A 20,449-nucleotide genomic window follows, 5' to 3' on the forward strand; every position below is an offset into this window, starting at 1 on the left:
TCAACTCAAAGTTTTGTTCATGCTCACTTTCCTCCTTCCTACCACCACCATACCAAGATCCCTGTTTCCTCCCACCACCACTACCACCATAACAACCACCACCATAAGCACCAGATCCAACATACTCAAGCAACAAACCGAGAGAAAAAAATATCACATAATCAAAATTGCAAAATATCCGTAGGAAGACGCAGAAATCGCGTGACCTAGACGAGAGAGGAAGAAGCAGAGCAAAAACAAAGCATAAGAAGAAAGAAGATATCCAATTTCTGCCAAGTTCTCCTTGATGATACCCAATTTTTGCAAACAAAACACGTGACCCTGTTCTCCAATTTTTATAAGCTTGATTTTCCATTTTGGGTTTGATGGTTAGAAGAAGATGAAAGAGTGCTTTGATTGGTTCCATTTTATGTTGTTGTTTTGAGGAAGAAAAAAGCTCTTTTTTTAAAAAAAAAAAAAAATTAAATAATTAAATTAGGCGGTAATATTTATCTAGATGACGGTAATTATTTTAATAAAAAATGAATGAAAAACCACATAGGCATGCCACACCATCAAATATATTCAGTCACAAGTCAAGTTGTCTACTAAGAGGGTAAATCAAAACTCACTCACATTACGAAGAATAATCAAAAATTATTTTTTTATAGGAAGTAAACCAAAACTGGCTCATATTGCAGGGAGTAAGGTGTTATTAACCCTTATCTAGATAAAATCATTTGCGGTAAAACGGTATGTGGGCCAGAAAAAGCGGACGGTAATTTTTAGGAAAAAAGTGGGAATAGCAAAGACGGCTAGACCTAGAAATATGAATGAATGATTTACTATGATTCTAGATCCTTCTTCTGCTGACATCATCATGACACACACACACGTGTTAGTAAAAAATCCAATCAATCCAACCCTAAATTCACATTATTTATACCCACTTACCTCCTACTCCTATTTTCACTTCACTCGCCGCTTTTCTTTCTATCAAATTACTCCCACATTCATGTCTCTTGCATTTGCATCAAATGCAATTTCACTCTCTTATTCAATCCTTCAAATCCGTTCCAACTATGATAGGTATTTTTTATGCTTTGCTAATTGGATTCAAATTAAGCCATGGTTTCATATATGGTTTTGTGTTTTCATAATTATGTGTCACCAACATGTGATCGTTTTGTTGTTGTTTTTACAGCCAAGCCATTGAAGATTTCTATCATTTGTTCCCGTGGAATGTCTATTGAGGATGATTATGTTATTATATCGGCGGTAATTTCTTTGATTAAACAACATATAAAGTCTCTGTCTTAACGGTGACGTTAATTACTCTAGATCTATGAAATCAGTTGGTTTCATAACTGTGTTATTTTATTGGATAATAGTAAAATCGTTAAAATAAGATGGTGTGGTGTTTTGATCGGAAATAATGTTCCAGGTGTAGGTGAAGTTTCAATAATATATGTCCCAAACTTGATTAGGGTAGTTTACTATTTTATATTTGGATTGAGGAGTTTGTAATTTAAAATATAATGAATGAATAAAGATGTTTCTATTTTGCATTGCACCGGTTCTTGTTTGTTTTGCACTATTAATTTCACTATTTTAGCGTAACGCCTATGTAGTTAAAATTAGAGTAAATCGTTTATTTTAAATGGATCGCCTATCTATATACCATAGAGTGTTTTAAAAACTGGACCGATCATTGAACTGATGAGAGTATTGGATCATTGAACGGATTAAATCGGTGGAAGGTTCTTAAATTCAAATCCTAAACAACGGAAGTTTTAGAATCATTAGTTTTTTTTTTTTACCGCAAAAACATTATTTATTATAAGTAAAAATGAGAGTTTAACAATTAAATTGACATTAGACAAGCATTAAATAAAATCTAAAGTCCATAAAAAAATTGAAAAAAAAAATAAAAACATGCTTTTGAAACAAATCAAAATTTGTGAAAAAGGTTGTTTTCATACAAAAAATGTAATTGTTCAAAAAAAATGTAATACAAGAATGTATTCAATATATAGAATAGAAAGTCTACAATTGAAAAGCTTAGCTTAGTGGTAGTGTAATCCAAATATTATAGAAAGGTCAGTTGTTCAATCCATTGCGCATTTTAAAAAAAACTGTGCATTTAAACAAAAATTGAGCGAGTTTACTTAAAAAAAAAAATCAGAAATGCAAATAAACCGGCCAGTTCAAAAAACCGCCGATTTATCGGTTTTTTTCGGTTCATGTGATTTTCACCGGTTCATTAGCATGTTCGGTCCAACAATCAAACTAGACCGATTGAACTCCGGTTCCCGGTTCAATCGATTCGACCGGCCGGTCCGGTCCAATTTTTAAAACACTGATACCATATTCTTTATTAGTTGTAGTGCAATTTATTCATTTTGATAGATGAAATTGTATTGCATTTGTTGTGGATTATATGTTAATACATATAGTACGTAATAGTCTTGCTATACTATGATTATTTTATGAAGAAAACTTATATGCATTTCTTTAGATGCAGTTTTTCTTATTTTTCTCATAAAAAAAATAGTTATTTATATTTTTTAATTAAAAAAAAGTAAAATAAAATTGTTTTTAAATAAAAATAACTTCCCCATGTATCTAGCACAGTAAGAACTGTGTATATGAAATTGTACATAAGTTTCATCCTTTATTATATACTTTAAAATAAAAAAAAAAACTCTATAGTTTGTCTAATGAGTAATGACTAATGAGCATGATCTAAACGTGTAACCTTACAATTTGAATCCGGAGCATTCATCATCTTATTTCATTTCTCAGTCATCCCATTTCATGTTCATTTTATTTTTACGAAGTTTTCACCACAAGTAATTCATCTCCGTCTAGGACATATCTCATTTCATAGTCATAAATTTGTATATTATTCCACTAAATTAAGAAAACCTAAGTTGTTGGAGTTGTTAAAAATTAAAACCATCCAAAAAACAATAATGCATTTTTTGAATCATTTTGTGTTGCGTTCGTTTCACTTCATTTGTATTTGTTGAGACATTTAATTTTGGTCATAAGGGGAAAAGAAAAAGGCTTTAGAAACATTGCGCTTTGGCCTTTGAATTTAGTAGATGAAAATTCTGCGTTTTGGAGATGAGTTTAAGAAATTGGATAAAAATTTAAAATTAGAATAAAAAAAATGAATCATTAAATTTCTGGGCTTTGACCGAGTTTATTAAATTTTGAATCTACAAATGAATTATTTGTTTTTTCACCTAAAAATATAGATTAACATGTCATGTTTCTACATATTAATACACAAATTCGATAGCTTATTAGTTGCAAGTGTAATTGAGTTGTGGCTAGTAACGCAGTTTCTCAATTTTTGCACTTTGTTGGTTACTTGAAATAAGTCATAATGTTCGGTGGAGAAAAAAATAATTGAATTGTGGCTAGTGAAAGACCTTAATTTCTCCATTTTATCACTTTGTTGGTTACTTGAAATATAAACTAAACAGTGTCATAATCAGATCAATTAAACTGCAGCTAGAGTTTGCTTTGGGGCATGATTAGCATCAACATCATTATTTGTAGGTATGCTTCAAAAAACCACATCGTTCTAGATACCAACTATAATAAATTAAAGATTAGATTAAAAAGGGGACATTAATAGATTATTTTTTTGTCAAGTAGTTTGTTGCTAGAAAATCCACCATCAAGGTGAATAATTAGAGTGTCTGAGGTTCGAACCTCGACTCCTATACATATAATGTGATATCCCTACCAATTGAGCTAAACTCACGAAGATATATTAATAGAAAAATAGATACTTTATCTGGTCTTATATATAAACAAATATTATTATTTTTTGGATTTATTCAATAACATATAGATCTATTTCATATTATAGACATTGATGCATCGATTATCATTCAATAAACTTAAAAAATAAATTTTGTTTAAATATATATGCTCAATATATTCTTCTCAAGATGATTTACTATTTCATATTATAGACATTGATTCTAGATCTGTTCATGTCTCTTCAGAAATTTACATTCATGTCTTTTCAGATCTGTTCTAACTTCTAATTATGACTGGTGATTTTTATTCTTTGCTAATTAGATTCAAATTAAGTCTTTTATTTTGATGAATTATATTCAGATCTATGTTTATAATTAATTAGTACTACTCCTTTTGGTTTGATATATGGTTTTGTGTTTGATTAATAATTATGTGTCACTAACATGTGATTGTTTTGTTGTTGTTTTTACAGTGAAGCCGTTGAAGATTTCTATGATTTGTTTCGATGGAATACCTGTTGATGGTGATTCTGTTATTATATCAACTGTGGTTTCTTTGATTAAACAACGTATAAAGTCTTCGTCTTAATGGTGACGTTAATTAATTACGTGAAGAAAACCAGACATAGACCTAGATTATTAGGAAGACATGTGTACATCACATGATTTCGACTTGCTGGTAGTTTATTTATATGGTTGTTCAAACAATTATGAAACATTTAATGATAGATGAAAACAAGGCTAAGAATTACTAGCTGAAAAAGCTGAAAGGAATTGCTCCGGTATTAGTTTAGAGAAATTGTCAAATTGAAGAAGTCTTTGAAACTGTCCTTGCGGTTAGCGGGACAACCACTAGTGTTTTAGAGTCCATAAAAATAATTAGTTGTGATCTTTTGCTGAGAAGATTATATTTTATATTTATCTATTTATGTATCTAGAAAGAATTTGTAATTTAAAATATAAAGAATGAATAAAGATGTTAGTTTTTGTTTGTTTTGTACTATTAATTTTACGATTTAATTTCACTATTTTAGCGTAACTCCTATATGGAGAAAAAAATTTAAATAGCTGCATTGTTTTAGCTTGATGCTTATTTTAAATGGATCGACTATGTATGTACCATTCTTAATTAGTTGTAGTGCAAGAAATTGTAGTGCATGCATTTGTTATGAATTATATATACTACATAATAGTCTATATATTGCTTATACTTTTTCTCATATTTTCTATCCATCATCTTGTTTCAATTCTCAATCTCAATTATGCTTTTGCATTCGGTTCATATTGTCATGTTGGTTGTAATATACTGTACTATTCTACATAAACATAACTATGACATATCCAATTTCATGTTCATTTTATTTTTTTTTACGAAGTTTCCACCACAAGTAATTAATCTCCGTCAAGGATATATATAAATTAAGAAAAGGTAAGTTCTTCAATTAGTTAAAAATTAAAGCCATAAAAAAGAAAAAAGAACGCATTCGTTGAATCATTTTGTGTTGTGTAACATTTCACTTCATTTGTATTTGTTGATGACATTTCATTTTCTCATAACGGGAAAAGAAAAAGGCTTTAGAAACGCTGCACTTTGAATGTAGTAGATGAAAATTCTATGTTTTGGAGTTGAGTTTAAGAAATCGGATAAAAATTTGAATTTAGGATAAAAACATAAAATCCTACATATTTACCTTAAATTTCTCAATTTCATCTGTATTAAAACGGTTTTGAGACTCGGTTTATGAAATTTTGAATCTACAAATGAATTGATTTGTTTTTTCACCTAAAAATGTATATTCACATATTTCTACATATTTATTAACACACAAATTCCATAGCTTGATCTCTAGTATTAGTTGCAACTTGCAAGTGTAATTAAGTTGTGAAAGACCATAGTTTCTCCATTTTAGCACTTCAACAACACTCTGTCCATAGTTGTACATTCAAGTTGAAGTGGAATTGTTCACAAATGTGTATACATAATGTTGCATCGATTATTTTAACATTTCTGTTTCTGTTTGTTATCAACCTATTTTGATTCCGTGTAAGAAGATGCCAGACACAACTGCAATAAACATCGGTACGATATCTGATGATGAGCTAGACCAAGAGCAAACAACAACTAGAAGGTAAATCAAATTGTGCATTCCAAAATAAAGCCTTTCGAGAGCCTGCTCACCGCCATCACATGGTGGTTTCCAAGTAAATTGTCGTTCCATTGGACAGTAAAATTGATTTTCAAACCATGTAAGTCATGCTAACTTGCATCAGATGTGAATGTGGCACACTTAAAGTTGTGATACCCCTCCTGCAGTTCTTTCTCAAGAAGGCGTAGAAATAGTTTATTACTAGCTTCTTGATAAACCAAGACTCCTTTCGTGCTCTTATATCCCCATGACCGAGAAGATAAACAACCCCAGATTCTTTAGCCTTGTGAATAAAAGATAGCTCCCTCTCAAGGCTCTGTTCAGCATCAAACGCTGGGGAATCAGACGCTGTAGGGCTTAACACCTCGGATGTGCTTGCTTCTAAAACAGAGCTGCTTGTATCCTTAAAATCGGAAAGAAGAGGAATCCCAAGTGAGTAAACACTCCCATTGGGAGCAATTAGAACCCTAGAACTAGAGTACTCATCCTCTGAATCAATATCTTCATCCCTATCACTCTCCAGTGATCTCTCCTGAGCCTCACGGCGTATAAACTTCTCCAGGCTCTCAATCAGCATCTGCTCAAACGTCTGGTGATTTTCTTTTCGAACATCTTTGTAACCATATCTGTTGACATAAAAGCAAAGAAAGAAATACTTTTATTAAATGATAACAGCATACACTATAGTTTTTTCAAGAAATTGTCCCCATAAAGTGATATATACATCAAGTCATTGCACAGGTTGTGTCTAAAAGAAATATTTAGGAGCTCCATTTCTGGTAGAATTAGAAAATTACTTTGGTAGTGAAGAGTTAAGAGCTGCATAACTGGGTTGGTGGTTAACTGAAATAGTAGGAGAGGAGTAGAAGAACATTTTGATTCCGAAATCTGAATTAATAAAATAGGAAAACTAAGTATTAACTCACTTGAAAAAGGGAAAACCCTTTGGAAAGAGATAATTCTCTTCCTTTTCTGTAGACATCCAATCAACCCTTACAAATTTGTTCTCTTTCACTCCATTTGTAACATTTTGATAATCCATTACACTATTCCAAGGTTAAACCACTTTGCCAAGGGTGTAAAAGTTAACATCATCTCTTATTAATACAGTTATACACAGAACCAAAATATGAATAAAAGGAGCTAGTTACCTGGCAATACAACGAAATATATGATAACTTTTGAGGCAGACTCGCCGGAAAAGGAACCTTTCACTTTGAGGCACCACAGGAACCGGAACATACTTGATACTCACAAATATGATCATGGAGTGAATTGCCGGAAGTGTAGTCAGAAAATGTCCAAGAATTGCTGGTATTCCTTTGACCAATTCGTTATAAAGCAAACCAATTCCAGGAGCACGTATTGTCCCAAGATTAGACCCTAATTCTCGCATCAAATCCATCGACAGTTTTTGCTTGACTTCAGTTTCATACTTGAGATTGCTTCCATAATTCCATACATACATTATAAGAAACATTATTACAGAAAAGACCAATATTATCCAACTTCCATCTGCCACACTACACAGAACAGATGAAAAGAAAGTCAACTCCAATCCCAAGAAGACTACCGCAAAACACAGCACTATCATGATGTGTATTTGCCATATAAGAAGCATAACAAGGGTTAATAAAACAGTGGTCGTCATCATCACCCCCATCTCAGCAATTCCTGAAAGTGGAAAAAGGAAAAGGCTGAATATGAATTCATTAATAATACATAATAAGTTAATAACATAGTAATAATGAACGGAGTTCAGTGGCCAAAAGCCAAAGAAAGCTAAACTCTCGAGCCGCAATTTCCGAATCAAATTATTATCGATCAGGATCTATTCCTTTCACAAATTCAAAGTTCAACAGAAGTGTGACCATACCCATTTATAATAAAATAATAGCCATAGCCACTACCTCTTAAAAGTCTTGCTGATGGAAAAACAATTACATAGATACATTGTTCCAAAATTTTTAAAAAAACAGGGCAACAATAGGGCTTAAGATCTCAGAATGCACGGGTTTCTCAAAGCAAATTAGGTCTTCTTTTATAAGGCTCTGGCTGTATTATTGATTATCCACTCAAAATAAATATCAGGAGAGGTCAATGCTCTTCCACATAATTACAGTAACATTTTTTTGATGCAAAGCATTCTGTTCTTTTTGATAAAGGCAAAGCATTCTGTTCTGAATGTCGACCTCAACAAAAATGTGATATTAACATTATCACCAAGTTTCAATTTCACAAAGCAACGTAATTATTGCTGATAGATTTTTAAGATTATCTGCAGATATAAAAGAACATTAAAACAATCATTACCATAGGCATTTCCAATCTCATCAATGCTTGATATAGAGCAGACAAGCACCAGTGAAACAGCCAGGAGAAACCAGTTTAGGACAGGGATATAGATCTGGCCCATAAATTTCCGGGAGGTGTGAATGATTTTAAGACGAGGGAAACAACCAAGTGCAGTTGATTGCTTTATACATGAAAATGTTGCTGTTGTCATAGCACGACTTGCAATCAGTGCCGCAATGTTAGCAATAAGGAAAGTTGGCCAGAATGCACCACCTACAGACAGAGAATAGTATTACTTGAAAATCCTGTAATTTGCTGAAACAGCCCACTGCAAAAAAAGATAAATTGCTAAGACAACCCGGTGTAAAGAATGATATTGTCAACACTTACTCGGAACAGAAGAATAAAAGGCATGACCAGCATCAGCATGGTTTTCCATAAGGTATGCAGCTTGACCCAAATAACCCAATAGCAGGCACGGCAAAACAAGAAAGACAAACGTAAGCTGCAAATTAGCACCATCAAGCCTCACATATTAGTACACAAAAAGACAAAGGAAATAAAAAATATGAAAGAAGCACGATACTCTAATAACTACAATTTTACCTGCACTGATCGTACAGGAAAGTAGCAAAGATCTGCAAACATGGCTTCAGAACCTGCAATACAGTTCAGTAAGAGTTTTAATAAGTACAGCAATAGTTACATTTATATTGCATATTCATCACAATAAAAAAGTTATTATGGACAAACTTAGACAACGCCAATCATAATTGTTAGCAATGCATTGTATGTAAACAAATAAAAACACATTACTAAATCTACCTAACCAGCAAGATAAAATATATATACTATTATTCCATTCCCAGTTTCAAGATACTGTGTATTTTGTTTACCAGTTGCACACAGAAGACAACCCCCAAGAGAATACCATGCTTTAGTTGAGTTCCTCTTGAAGAAATAGTAGATATGAATAGGATTAAATGCCCTCAAGACACTGCTGTCATATTTGACAAGATTGTATATCCCGATACCCGCAAGAGAACAAAACCATATGAACAAAGCAGGTCCTACTGCAAGTCCCACTTTACTTGTTCCATACTTCTGTACACTGAACAAAACAATCAGGCAGGCAACTGAAATCATCACCACTTGATCTGCATAGTTAAAATGGAGAAAAGATTAATGCAGCTATAGAAATGACCAAATAATAAGCTTATAAATCAGCTCAGCTTATTCATATGTTCACTTATCTAACCCTCAGAAACAAAACCAAAACAAGAAAGGCTTTCAATTGTCTCAGACCAAGTCAATAGACTGCAGTAGCAAATATTTATTGTAAATAGTTAGCAATTTTGTGTATATAGTGTCAATAGGTTGAATGTCTTAATGGCAAATTCAAATGCTATGCATTTGTAACTGTTATTTTGACAATAGTAACTACTATTAATTAGTATATATTGTATAATAAATGTAGATATGACAGCTACAGATTTATTGGGCTGATTCAAATGTAATTACATTGTATTTATATGAGACTTCTCCTAGAGGAGAATATACAGTTTTCAGATCAATACTTCCATGAGTCTAACATTCTTTAAGTTTAACATGGTATCAGAGCCTATCGGGTCTATCGTTGGGCTTCCGACATCGTTCACGCTTCAGGCCCATTGGGCCGGGCTGAAGCGTGAGGGGGTGTGTTAGCGGCCAACACTCGGTGGGATTTAGTCCCACATCGGATAGATAGGACTCTTGAGAAGAGTTTATAAAGAGGAGGCAATCCTCACCTTACAAGCCGGTTTTGTAAGGATGAGTTAGGCCTCGATATTCTGTTGAATGTGCTTTTCTTGGATATTCTTCTCATCAAAAGGGCTTTTTATGTTATGATCCTAATAATCGTCGAATTCGGGTGTCTAGAAATGTAATTTTTCAGGAAAATAAATATTTTTTTGCAACACATCATGACACTCCTTCTACGGTTTCTGTTTTACCATTTTTTTCTAACTCTATTATAAGTCAGTCATCCTCTAAGCCCCTTTTGACCTACCAAAGACGACGTGTTGTCACTCAAAATCAACCAGCTGAATTCCACGGGCCCCCTCAAGATAGTTCCTTGACTGCTGATCCAATACAAGAACCAGAACCAGAACTTGAACTTTTACGACGCAGCTCACGCATTCGTAAGCCCCCAGAAAAGTATGGTTTCTCTAATCCCTTATCCTTGACAGCAACATTATCTAGTGTTTCTATTCCTTCTTCTTATAAACAGGCAATGGAGCGTGTTTGTTGGCAAACCGCTATTGAAAATGAACTTCTGGCCTTGGAAGAAAATCAGACATGGGACATAGTGCCTTGTCCTCCGTATGTTAAACCTTTGGGTAGCAAATTTGTGTTTTCAATAAAGCTGCGTCCAGATGGATCAATAGATCGTTACAAGGCTCGTCTTGTAGTTCTTGGAAATAAGCAAGAATATGGACTAGACTATGACGAGACTTTTGCCCCGGTCGCCAAGATGACTAGTGTGCGCACTATTCTTGCTCTTGCTGCATCCCAGTCTTGGCCACTACATCAAATGGATGTGAAAAATGCATTCCTACACGGTGATCTTAAGGAAGAAGTTTACATCAAACTTCCCAATGGTATGCCCACATCTTCCTCTAATACTGTTTGCAAATTAAAACGCTCTTTATATGGTTTGAAACAGGCACCAAGAGTATGGTTTGAAAAGTTCCGATCCACACTACTTGGTTTTTCATTCATTCAAAGTCAATATGATCCATCACTTTTCCTACAAAGGACTCCTAAAGGCATTGTGGTGCTTCTGGTTTATGTGGACGATATAGTGGTGACGGGTTCTGATCAAGAGGGCATCTCTAAAATTAGAGAATTGTTGCATTCATCTTTTCACATGAAAGAGTTGGGCCGCCTTACTTACTTCTTGGGTTTGGAGGTACATTATCAATCTGAAGGCATTTTTTTAAATCAACAAAAGTATATTAAGGATCTTGTGCAACTTGCTGGACTCACAGATTCAAAAACTGTTGACACTCCCATGGAAGTTAATGTTAAATATCGTCGAGATGAAGGTGAACTTCTTGATGATCCAACTCTTTATCGCAAGTTGGTTGGTAGTCTCATTTATGTAACAATTACCCGCCCAGATATTTCTTTCGCTGTGCACACTGTAAGTAGGTTCATGCAAGCACCACGACATTTACATTTTTCAGCAGTGCAGCGTATCATTAAGTACCTCCTTGGCACTTCAAGACGTGGTTTGTTTTTTCCTAATGATTCGACACTCCAACTTCAAGCATATAGTGATGCTGATTGGGCTGGTTGTCCAGACACAAGGAAGTCTACTACTGGCTGGTGTATGTTCCTAGGAAATGCTGCTATTTCCTGGAAGTGTAAGAAACAAGATTCAGTTTCAAAGTCATCCACTGAAGCAGAATATCGTGCAATGTCTGCTGCTTGTTCTGAAATAGTATGGTTGCGCGGTCTTCTAACAGAACTTGGATTCTCTCAAGCACAACCAACTTCATTGCATGCTGACAATACTAGTGCTATACAAATTGCAGCAAATCCAGTTTATCATGAACGAACAAAGCACATCGAGGTTGATTGTCACTCTATCCGAGAAGCCTATGATCGCAGAATCATCAATCTACCACATGTCTCCACATCAGATCAGACAGCTGACATCTTTACTAAATCATTGACACGTCAGCGACACAATTTTTTGGTTAGCAAATTGATGCTAGTTAATTTACCAGCATCAATTTGAGGGGGGATGTCAATAGGTTGAATGTCTTAATGGCAAATTCAAATGCTATGCATTTGTAACTGTTATTTTGACAATAGTAACTACTATTAATTAGTATATATTGTATAATAAATGTAGATATGACAGCTACAGATTTATTGGGCTGATTCAAATGTAATTACATTGTATTTATATGAGACTTCTCCTAGAGGAGAATATACAGTTTTCAGATCAATACTTCCATGAGTCTAACATTCTTTAAGTTTAACATATAGGACAGTGATGCTTGTGTGTTTTCATGTAAATATAGTAAATACTGTAGAACTGGAGTTTAGGCCAGATGATTGGCATCATATGCGAGCCTAATGACCTCTATCAACTCACTACTCATCCTCATAGTTGCAGTAGCACAAATTCCCCCTTCTAATATACGGTCAACTGAATCATCCCAGGCTTTCAAAGCTGCATAAATTGGTGCCAAACTTGCCCAATTTATCCACGTTGGCTTGTGAGTTGTGTGAAGACGGGAAGCATGCTTGCAGTTCATTTTCCTAATCGACTTCTGTATTCATTCCTAAGACTGCAAGTGGATTTTTTTCTTCCCCCTGGATAATGCCAGGCTATTGGAGAAGAAACATGTGCACTTAAAAATATGGGAATTCAGACCATGTTCCTATTCCTCCAAGGAAGTTGATTGTTGGATGTCACCGGATCTTTACATCTAAAGTTGGTTTTGATGGTAACAATGTCAAACCTAGGCATCAATAACTATTATAGACAGAACCTCTGAACAGTGAGTGTGGCCTAATGCAAATTTTTAGAGAGACATTTGAAATGATAGAGCTTAAAGTTGGGCCTTTTCTATCATGAGAGGCCTTCCTATTTTAAATCCAATAAAAATAGTTAATAATACTAAGCAAAATTTTTGTTGAGGCCTAAAGCCCTTACTTCACTGCCTTGGATCAGCCCTGGTTACAGATAAAAGAGTTGATTTATAGGTTAATATAATACCTTGCTTGATTGCATCTATACCAATGTTTAAACCACCAACAGATGACAATACTGCAGCAAGACATAGAAAGTGAGAATTATTATACAAAAGAAAACACTAAACAGTAGTCAAATGGTGATCAAAGCACCGGTTGTTCACGAACACAAGTAATAACATATCATTACAAGTATGTTATGGATATCATTCCAAAGACATGACCAAGGCAAGTCTGAAGAAATTACAAAAATACATACAGTAATAGCAGTTTTTTTTCTGGCAAAATAAAGTAATAGCAGTTAATAACCTGACATTGCTGGTGTTACAACACCATTAGCAATCACCATAGAAGTACCAGCAAGCACTAATATCAGTAGCGTCTTCTTCAGAGTCAGAGAAGACTCAAGTCTTTCCTTGATTTTTAATGACCTTTCAAGCTCAGGGGATGGCACCTTTAGCCTAAAGCTTGATATACGGGCATCTGATGCTAACTGGTTGGGGAGAAGACTCACCTTAGCATGACGACAAATCAAGGAGTACAAGGCAAAAGTACCACCTGCAGTGGTTCGAAAACAACTATGATATTGAGGACATAACTGTCAGAACACTGTGATAGCCACACAGAGAAATGCAAGTAATATTTAAGGTTTATTTTAGAGGAGATTATCTAAATGCACTAACGGCGTAAAACTGTTTTACACATGTATCCAATTAAATCACACTATAGTGTCACTTTCTTTAGTTAGTTCCTAAAATGTCTCCACAAATATCCACACATATGGTACTATGGTGTGTGATCTGATCAGATGCATTACATCTGATGGTGATACAAATAAAATCTATTCTAGAATATTTAATTTAATATACCTTCACCATTATCATTGGCCCACAGAACAACCAGGACATACTTCACCAAAGGAATCAATATTAAAGTATACAAGACAAGCGATAATGCTCCAAGAATGTCTTCATTTTCATTTATAGGGGCCTTTCTAAACATAACACTAAATGTATATAATGGACTGGTTCCAACATCACCAAAGACTACGCCAAGAGTCTGAAAGGCCAATACAATTTTCTTTCCTACACTGATATCCTGCAATAAATTAGGAAGACAACGAGCATAAACATTTAAACATTAATATCTAGTTCTTATATGTTTCACTACAGTATACAGTTGTATTCTCTTATGATACTCTGTTAACAAATTAACAAGGCAAAATTTCACTTTCAATTTCAGGTAACGATTTGATCCTTTATCTTTTTTATTTCAGTTTTGCCCTTTTGATCCATTTGCATATGAATTTTCAAGCTTTAAATGCAACATTCATATATAAAAATGGATGAAAGACCATAGATTTGAAGACTCATAGGTCACAAGAAAATAAAATCATAAAAATGTGAAATAGAAACACTAAATTTAAGATTAACTTAAATGTTTATCCATTCTGAAATTTCAACTTATGATTATAACTAAATTTCAAATGAAATTGAAACCAAAAGATTCTCAAGCTACTACAACTACAACTAACTAAACTGAACTAAAGTAAACTCGATTTCAACTACCATCTCTATAAACGAAATAGTTCATAAACTACCATTAGAAATTTTGAAAATTCCACATTCCACTCTAAAATAAGTAACAGAAGCTAAAAAAAATGCATCATGAGAGAAAGTATGGACCTCATAGTCATTTCTGTGAACACCAGGAACATCAAGAGCTTCAACATCGAAAGAATCGATTCGAGGACCAGTGCGAATGAGTTTTTGTTCAGCGTTATCTTCATCTTCGGAATCAGGTACAGTGTTGCGTCCTCTGAATCTCAAATCGGCATGGTATTCCTCTATATCGGACACATCATCATCTTCATCCTCATGGAAAACCCATCGTGATTCCGATGAGTCCATCGAGAATCCACCATTGATTTCGCTACTTTCCTCTGACATGGATTCCAATCACAGGTCAATTTGAATTATGAGTGAATCAATCAATCAATCGGAATCTTTAGGGTTCGATGCATAGATATGGTTCGATTTTAGAGAGTGAGGTGCCATATACATTCGGAAGTGTTTTCATTTTTTCAGTTACAGTGTGTGTGTGTGTGAAGAAGAAGAGTAAATTAAAATATTAATATAATAATAATAATATAGTTGAGCCTCATTTTTTTTTTTTGGTAAGAGTTGAGCCTCAATGACTCATACTGTTACAATATTATTATTACTATTATTACTACTATTTTTAAATATAAATTATAGTATGTTAGGAGACAATTAAATATGATTGCTGATACTCTTGTTCGGCGGTTATTTTTTTAGGTTAGTTTCCGTAGATTTGATATTATTTCTGTATGTATTGAACGTTTACTAATTAATGAAATGAATTAAATTTGTTTGATTAAAAAAAATTATAGTTTTTCTTTTATTTAAGTAAAAATAAATTCAAGCTTTTCTTTTATTTAAGTAAAATCGAAAAAAAGTAAAATTTATATTTATATTTGTAAAAAAAGATATAATTTTATTATTATTATTTGATTATAATAATAAGACTCTCATATAATTGATTCAAACAGGAAGAGATGTAGACACTAGTTCCATGAATAACTTTTGTGTATGGAGAAATATTATTATAAGGAAAAAATTTGCATTTTTTTGAAGAAGCTATATTAACCCACCTGCTATAGAGAATTGAACCTCAGACCTCAAGAGGAGCACACTCTCAGGTTCCAAGTCAATACAATGCACCAACCCAAGTAGGTTAGGAAAAAATTTGCATTGTTTCATCCTTTAAAAAACTTTGCATATATATATCATGAGTCGGATTCATTTCCACCAAATGTCAAATTTGTTTTAAATAAACTAGAAATTATATAAAAAAAGTAATCGAAAAGGATTTATAAATATAAATGTATATATAACTGAACATGTACATGAGCATATAGAATGTAAGTGATTATAAAGATAGTCTCTATAACATCTCCATTGGCATTTATCGAAATAATTAACATGTCATTTGGCTGCCGAAATCCATAATATAGCGACAATATACATCCAAACAATCCTACCAAGTATGGTAGCGACGAGATGTTTTCGGTGTTTCTCCTTCTATAAATTCGGACAAAAGTGGACCTACAATAATTTATTTATGCTAAAATAAAAGTATTTATGTTATAAATAGATCAATCTCTGCCTTCCATTATATTTTTATTTTAATCTAATGGTACTATTATTAATAAAAATAGTTTATAAATAACAAAGGTCATTAAATTAAAATAAAATGAAAGAACATTTTTTTGTGTGTATATATAATGCTTAAAGTTACTTACATCGGAGTCAAGAATATAGAAAAGGAGATAAGATTCGCCACACAAAAAAAGTTAATTACACACATGCACACATATACGCACATAGTAATTTATTTATTCTAACACACGCGTACACACGCATATACACATACATATCATTAAACGAGTAACTTTGTTTAAACAAAAATAAACATTCCAAAGGAGCTACAAACAAAGACTATCAATAACACCAATAATGAACCAACCACAAAGCCCAGAAACTAAGCTATACAAGTTACTTACATGCACGCACATCCTCTTAGGATGAACACAAGCCTTATGCTTATACAATACATCAGTGAGTTGTTTTGAGTAACAAGTCCAGCAACAACAAAAATAAGCATCTCAGACTCAGACACTAAACATTATAAAGTAAGTAGCTTTTGTAAAATAAATCGATGAAAGGAATTAATGGATGAGAAAAAAGTTACCCTCTGCCACCTATACCAAGTGGCCACCTTGTTACAACAAATCGGTGACGCCTCCTGTTGCATTATTCTTCGCACTTCCTCCCCCTCCTTCTAAATTCTCAGCAATCTTCGAAACCTCAACATCTGGCTACCGCCGACCAGTACGAGAATAATAATAATAATAATAATAGTATACAATTAGCTGAATGGCCCCAATGTGAATCCAATCACTTTGGGGAGCAAACAAAAAAGAAAGAATTAATCGATAAATAAATGTGTCAAAAAAAAATTCTTTAATTAATCTAATTGATTTATTACTTACAAAAAAAAAACAAAAAACCATGCTGCGACAATGAAAATGAGAGAGCCAGTTAGAGCTATCAGCATGAACTCTACTCTCCTTTTTCAAACTACTTGAATCTACACACATAATATTGATAAAACATACAACAAATTAACAATTTAAATAATACTAATAGGAAATTTTTAATATTAAATAATTAACTTACCCCGACGCTAAGAGGTACCGCAAAAACAACAATCGAAACAGATGTACAGGGCCATCCGAGTACAATGACATGATTCTTCTTCGCTACACAAAATTGTATAGCTAAGAAGATTGGTGAAAATAATCGCTATAATTAAAAAAATAGAAACAAACTTAGAACGTACAAATAATTTTTAAATAAACTAGAATTTATAAATATAAATGTGTATATACCCGAACAGGGGGCATATATGATATAGATGACTATATAGATAGTCTCTATATTACTCTGGCGGCCACAATATACATCTAAATAGTCCTACCAAGTATGGTAGTGACAAGATGTTCTTTGCGCTTCTCCTTATATAAATACGGAGAAAAGTGGGCCTGCAAAAATTTATTATGGGAAAATAAAATTATTAATGACACTATTAGTAATAAAAATAGTTTATAAATAACAAAGGTCATTGTTACTTACACCGGAGCCAAGAATATAGAAAAAGAAATGAGATTCGCTGCACAATAAAAGTAGGATATTAATACAGTATTTAGTAACATAAACGAAAGCATGACAAAAGTGGACCTACAATAATTTATTTATGCTAAAATAAAATTATTTATTTTAAAAATAGATCAATCTCTGCCCTCCATTATATTTTTATTTTAATCTAATGGTATTGTTATTAATAAAAATAGTTTATAAATAACAAAGGTCATTAAATTAAAATAAAATGGAAGAAAGAACATTTTTTTTTGTGTGTATATATAATACTTAAAGTTACTTACATCGGAGCCAAGAATATAGAAAAGGAGATAAGATTCGCCGCACAATAAAAGTTAATTACACACATGCACACATATACGCACATAGTAATTTATTTATTTTAACACATACGCACACGCACGCACGCATATACACATGCATGTATCTTTGTTTAAACAAAAATAAACATTCCCAATGAGCTACAAACAAAGACTATCAATAAGACCAAGAATGAACCGATCACAAACTTAGAACGTGCAAATAATTTTTAAATAAACTAGAATTTATAAATATAAATGTGTATATACCCGAAATTTAAGTTAAGCAACTAAAAATGTAATTACCATAAAAGCAGATGGTGAGTTAGGGACAGTTTAAATTAAAAAAAAAATGAAAGAAAGAACATTTTTTGGTACATAAAAGCAGATGGTGAGTTAGGGACAGTTTATTACCTGCCACCTCTACCAGGCGGCCATGTTGCTCCACTAATTCAACCACAACATCTGATTCTGGAGCAATCTCCACGATCTCCTCGACATCCTCATCAACAGCTGCAGTGGCAGCATCATCATCAACAGCTGCAGTGGCCAAAGCTGATGCTCCTCCTGAAAAATAGAAATAGTAAACATATAATCAATTAAGCAAAGGCTTCACTACATAAAGTTTCACTAGATACAGTTTACAGTTGTACAGTTCACTACATTAGCTTATTAAAAAGAATTACATGTAATTAATAGAGAATATCATTCATATTTCCTTTAATTTAATTAACATATGATATATATATATATATATATATATATATATATATATATATATATATATATATATATATATATATATATATATATATATATATATATATATATATATATATATATATATATATATATATAAAAGCAGATGGTGAGTTAGGGACAGTTTATATATCTAATGCTTAAAGTTACTTACATCGGAGCCAGGAATATAGAAAAGGAGATAAGATTCGCCGCACAATAAAAGGTAATTACACACATGCACACATATACACACATAGTAATTTATTTATTTTAACACATACGCACACGCACGCACGCACGCACGCACACATGCATATCATTAAACGAGTATCTTTGTTTAAACAAAAATAAACATTCCTAATGAGCTACAAACAAAGACTATCAATAAGACCAAGAATGAACCGATCACAAACTTAAAACGTGCAAATAATTTTTAAATAAACTAGAATTTATAAATATAAATGTGTATATACCCGAAATTTAAGTTAAGCAACTAAAAATGTAATTACCATAAAAGCAGATGGTGAGTTAGGGACAATTTAAATTAAAAAAATGAAAGAAAGAACATTTTTTGGTACATAAAAGCAGATGGTGAGTTAGGGACAGTTTATTACCTGCCACCTCTACCAGGCGGCCATGTTGCTCCACTAATTCAACCACAACATCTGATTCTAGAGCAATCTCCACGATCTCCTCGACATCCTCGACAACTTCAATATCTGGCTGTCGCCGACCAGTACGAGAATAGTGACCATATACGGATAGCTGAATGGCTCCCAATGCGAGTCCAATCACATTGGGGAGCTGACAAAAAAATAAAGAATTAATAAATAAATAAATAAATAAATAAATGTGTCAAAAAAAATTTAAATGATTAATTTAATTGATTTGTTACTTACATAAATGTAAATATTCTTCAAGAGAAAACCATAGATAAGCCACGCTCCGGCACTGACAATGAGACAGCCAATAAGAGCTATCGGCATGGACTCCACTCTCCTCGTACGAACTACATGTATCTACACACATAATATTGATAAAACATACAACAAATTAACGATTTAAATAATAATAATAATAATAATAATAATAATAATAATAATAATAATAATAATAATAATAATAATAATAATAATAATAGGAAATTTTGGATATTAAATTATTAACTTACCACGGCGCTAAGAGGTGCCGCGAAAACAGCAATCGAAACGGATGTACAGATCCATCCGAGTACGGTGACATGATTCTTCTTAGCTACAAAAAGTTGTATAGCTAAGAAGATCGGTGCAAATAATCCAACGATCATTGCGATGAGCAATATGATCGTGAATCGCTGTAATTAAAAAAAAAATAGAAACAAACTTAGAAGTACAAATAATTTTTAAATAAACTAGAATTGATAGATATAAAGGTGTATTACCCGAGCAGGTGTGGGGCATATATAATATAGATGACTATGTAAATAGTCTCTATAACGGCTCCAGCGGCATTTATGGATATAATCAGCATGCCATCTGGCTGCTGAAATCCATAATAAAGCCATAAGATACATTCGAACAGTCCTACAAAGTATGGTAGTGACGGGATGTTCGCGGCACTCCTCTTCCTATGAATACGGAGAAAAGTGGCACCGCAATAATTTATTCACGTCAAGATAAAATTACTAATGGAACTATTATTAATAAAAACAGTTTATTAACAAAAAATGTTGTTGTTAC

The 20,449-nt window shown here is 32.9% G+C and overlaps 1 protein-coding gene and 1 long non-coding RNA gene across 3 annotated transcripts; one reads left to right on the forward strand and one right to left on the reverse strand.

Moving 5' to 3' along the window:
- Positions 1 to 947: 947 nt before the first annotated feature.
- Positions 948 to 1,552, forward strand: LOC123909525. Its single transcript, XR_006809952.1, has 2 exons — positions 948 to 1,068; positions 1,184 to 1,552. It is a non-coding gene; the product is annotated as an uncharacterized LOC123909525 (long non-coding RNA).
- Positions 1,553 to 5,588: 4,036 nt separating this feature from the next.
- LOC123905569 (potassium transporter 7-like) lies at positions 5,589 to 15,073 on the reverse strand. Of its 2 annotated transcripts, XM_045955230.1 has the most exons (11): positions 14,635 to 15,061; positions 13,819 to 14,047; positions 13,259 to 13,507; positions 12,975 to 13,025; positions 9,097 to 9,357; positions 8,807 to 8,859; positions 8,591 to 8,705; positions 8,219 to 8,473; positions 7,057 to 7,579; positions 6,703 to 6,793; positions 6,394 to 6,531 (listed from the first exon to the last, which is right to left on the reverse strand). In XM_045955230.1, the coding sequence occupies exons 1-10, from the start codon at positions 14,896 to 14,898 to the stop codon at positions 6,745 to 6,747; spliced, it is 2,049 nt and encodes a 682-aa protein (XP_045811186.1). In that variant the 5' UTR covers positions 14,899 to 15,061; the 3' UTR covers positions 6,394 to 6,531; positions 6,703 to 6,744. The 2 variants fall into 2 exon arrangements, with proteins under 2 accessions (XP_045811185.1, XP_045811186.1); XM_045955229.1 differs by lacking the exon at positions 6,703 to 6,793 and having other exon boundaries at positions 5,589 to 6,531; positions 14,635 to 15,073.
- Between the last annotated feature and the right edge of the window lie 5,376 nt (positions 15,074 to 20,449).

Source organism: Trifolium pratense, linkage group LG2 (assembly GCF_020283565.1).
Source record: "Trifolium pratense cultivar HEN17-A07 linkage group LG2, ARS_RC_1.1, whole genome shotgun sequence".
NCBI lineage: Eukaryota > Viridiplantae > Streptophyta > Magnoliopsida > Fabales > Fabaceae > Trifolium > Trifolium pratense.

Coding starts and splice junctions, on each gene's coding strand:
- LOC123905569 (XM_045955229.1), bottom strand. CDS start 14,898: ATGTCAGAGGAAAGTAGCGAAATCAATGGTGGATTCTCGATGGACTCA. Junction 14,048..14,634: donor TTCACAGAAATGACTATGAG/GTCCATACTTTC, acceptor AATTTATTGCAG/GATATCAGTGTAGGAAAGAA. Junction 13,508..13,818: donor GGCCAATGATAATGGTGAAG/GTATATTAAATT, acceptor GAACCACTGCAG/GTGGTACTTTTGCCTTGTAC.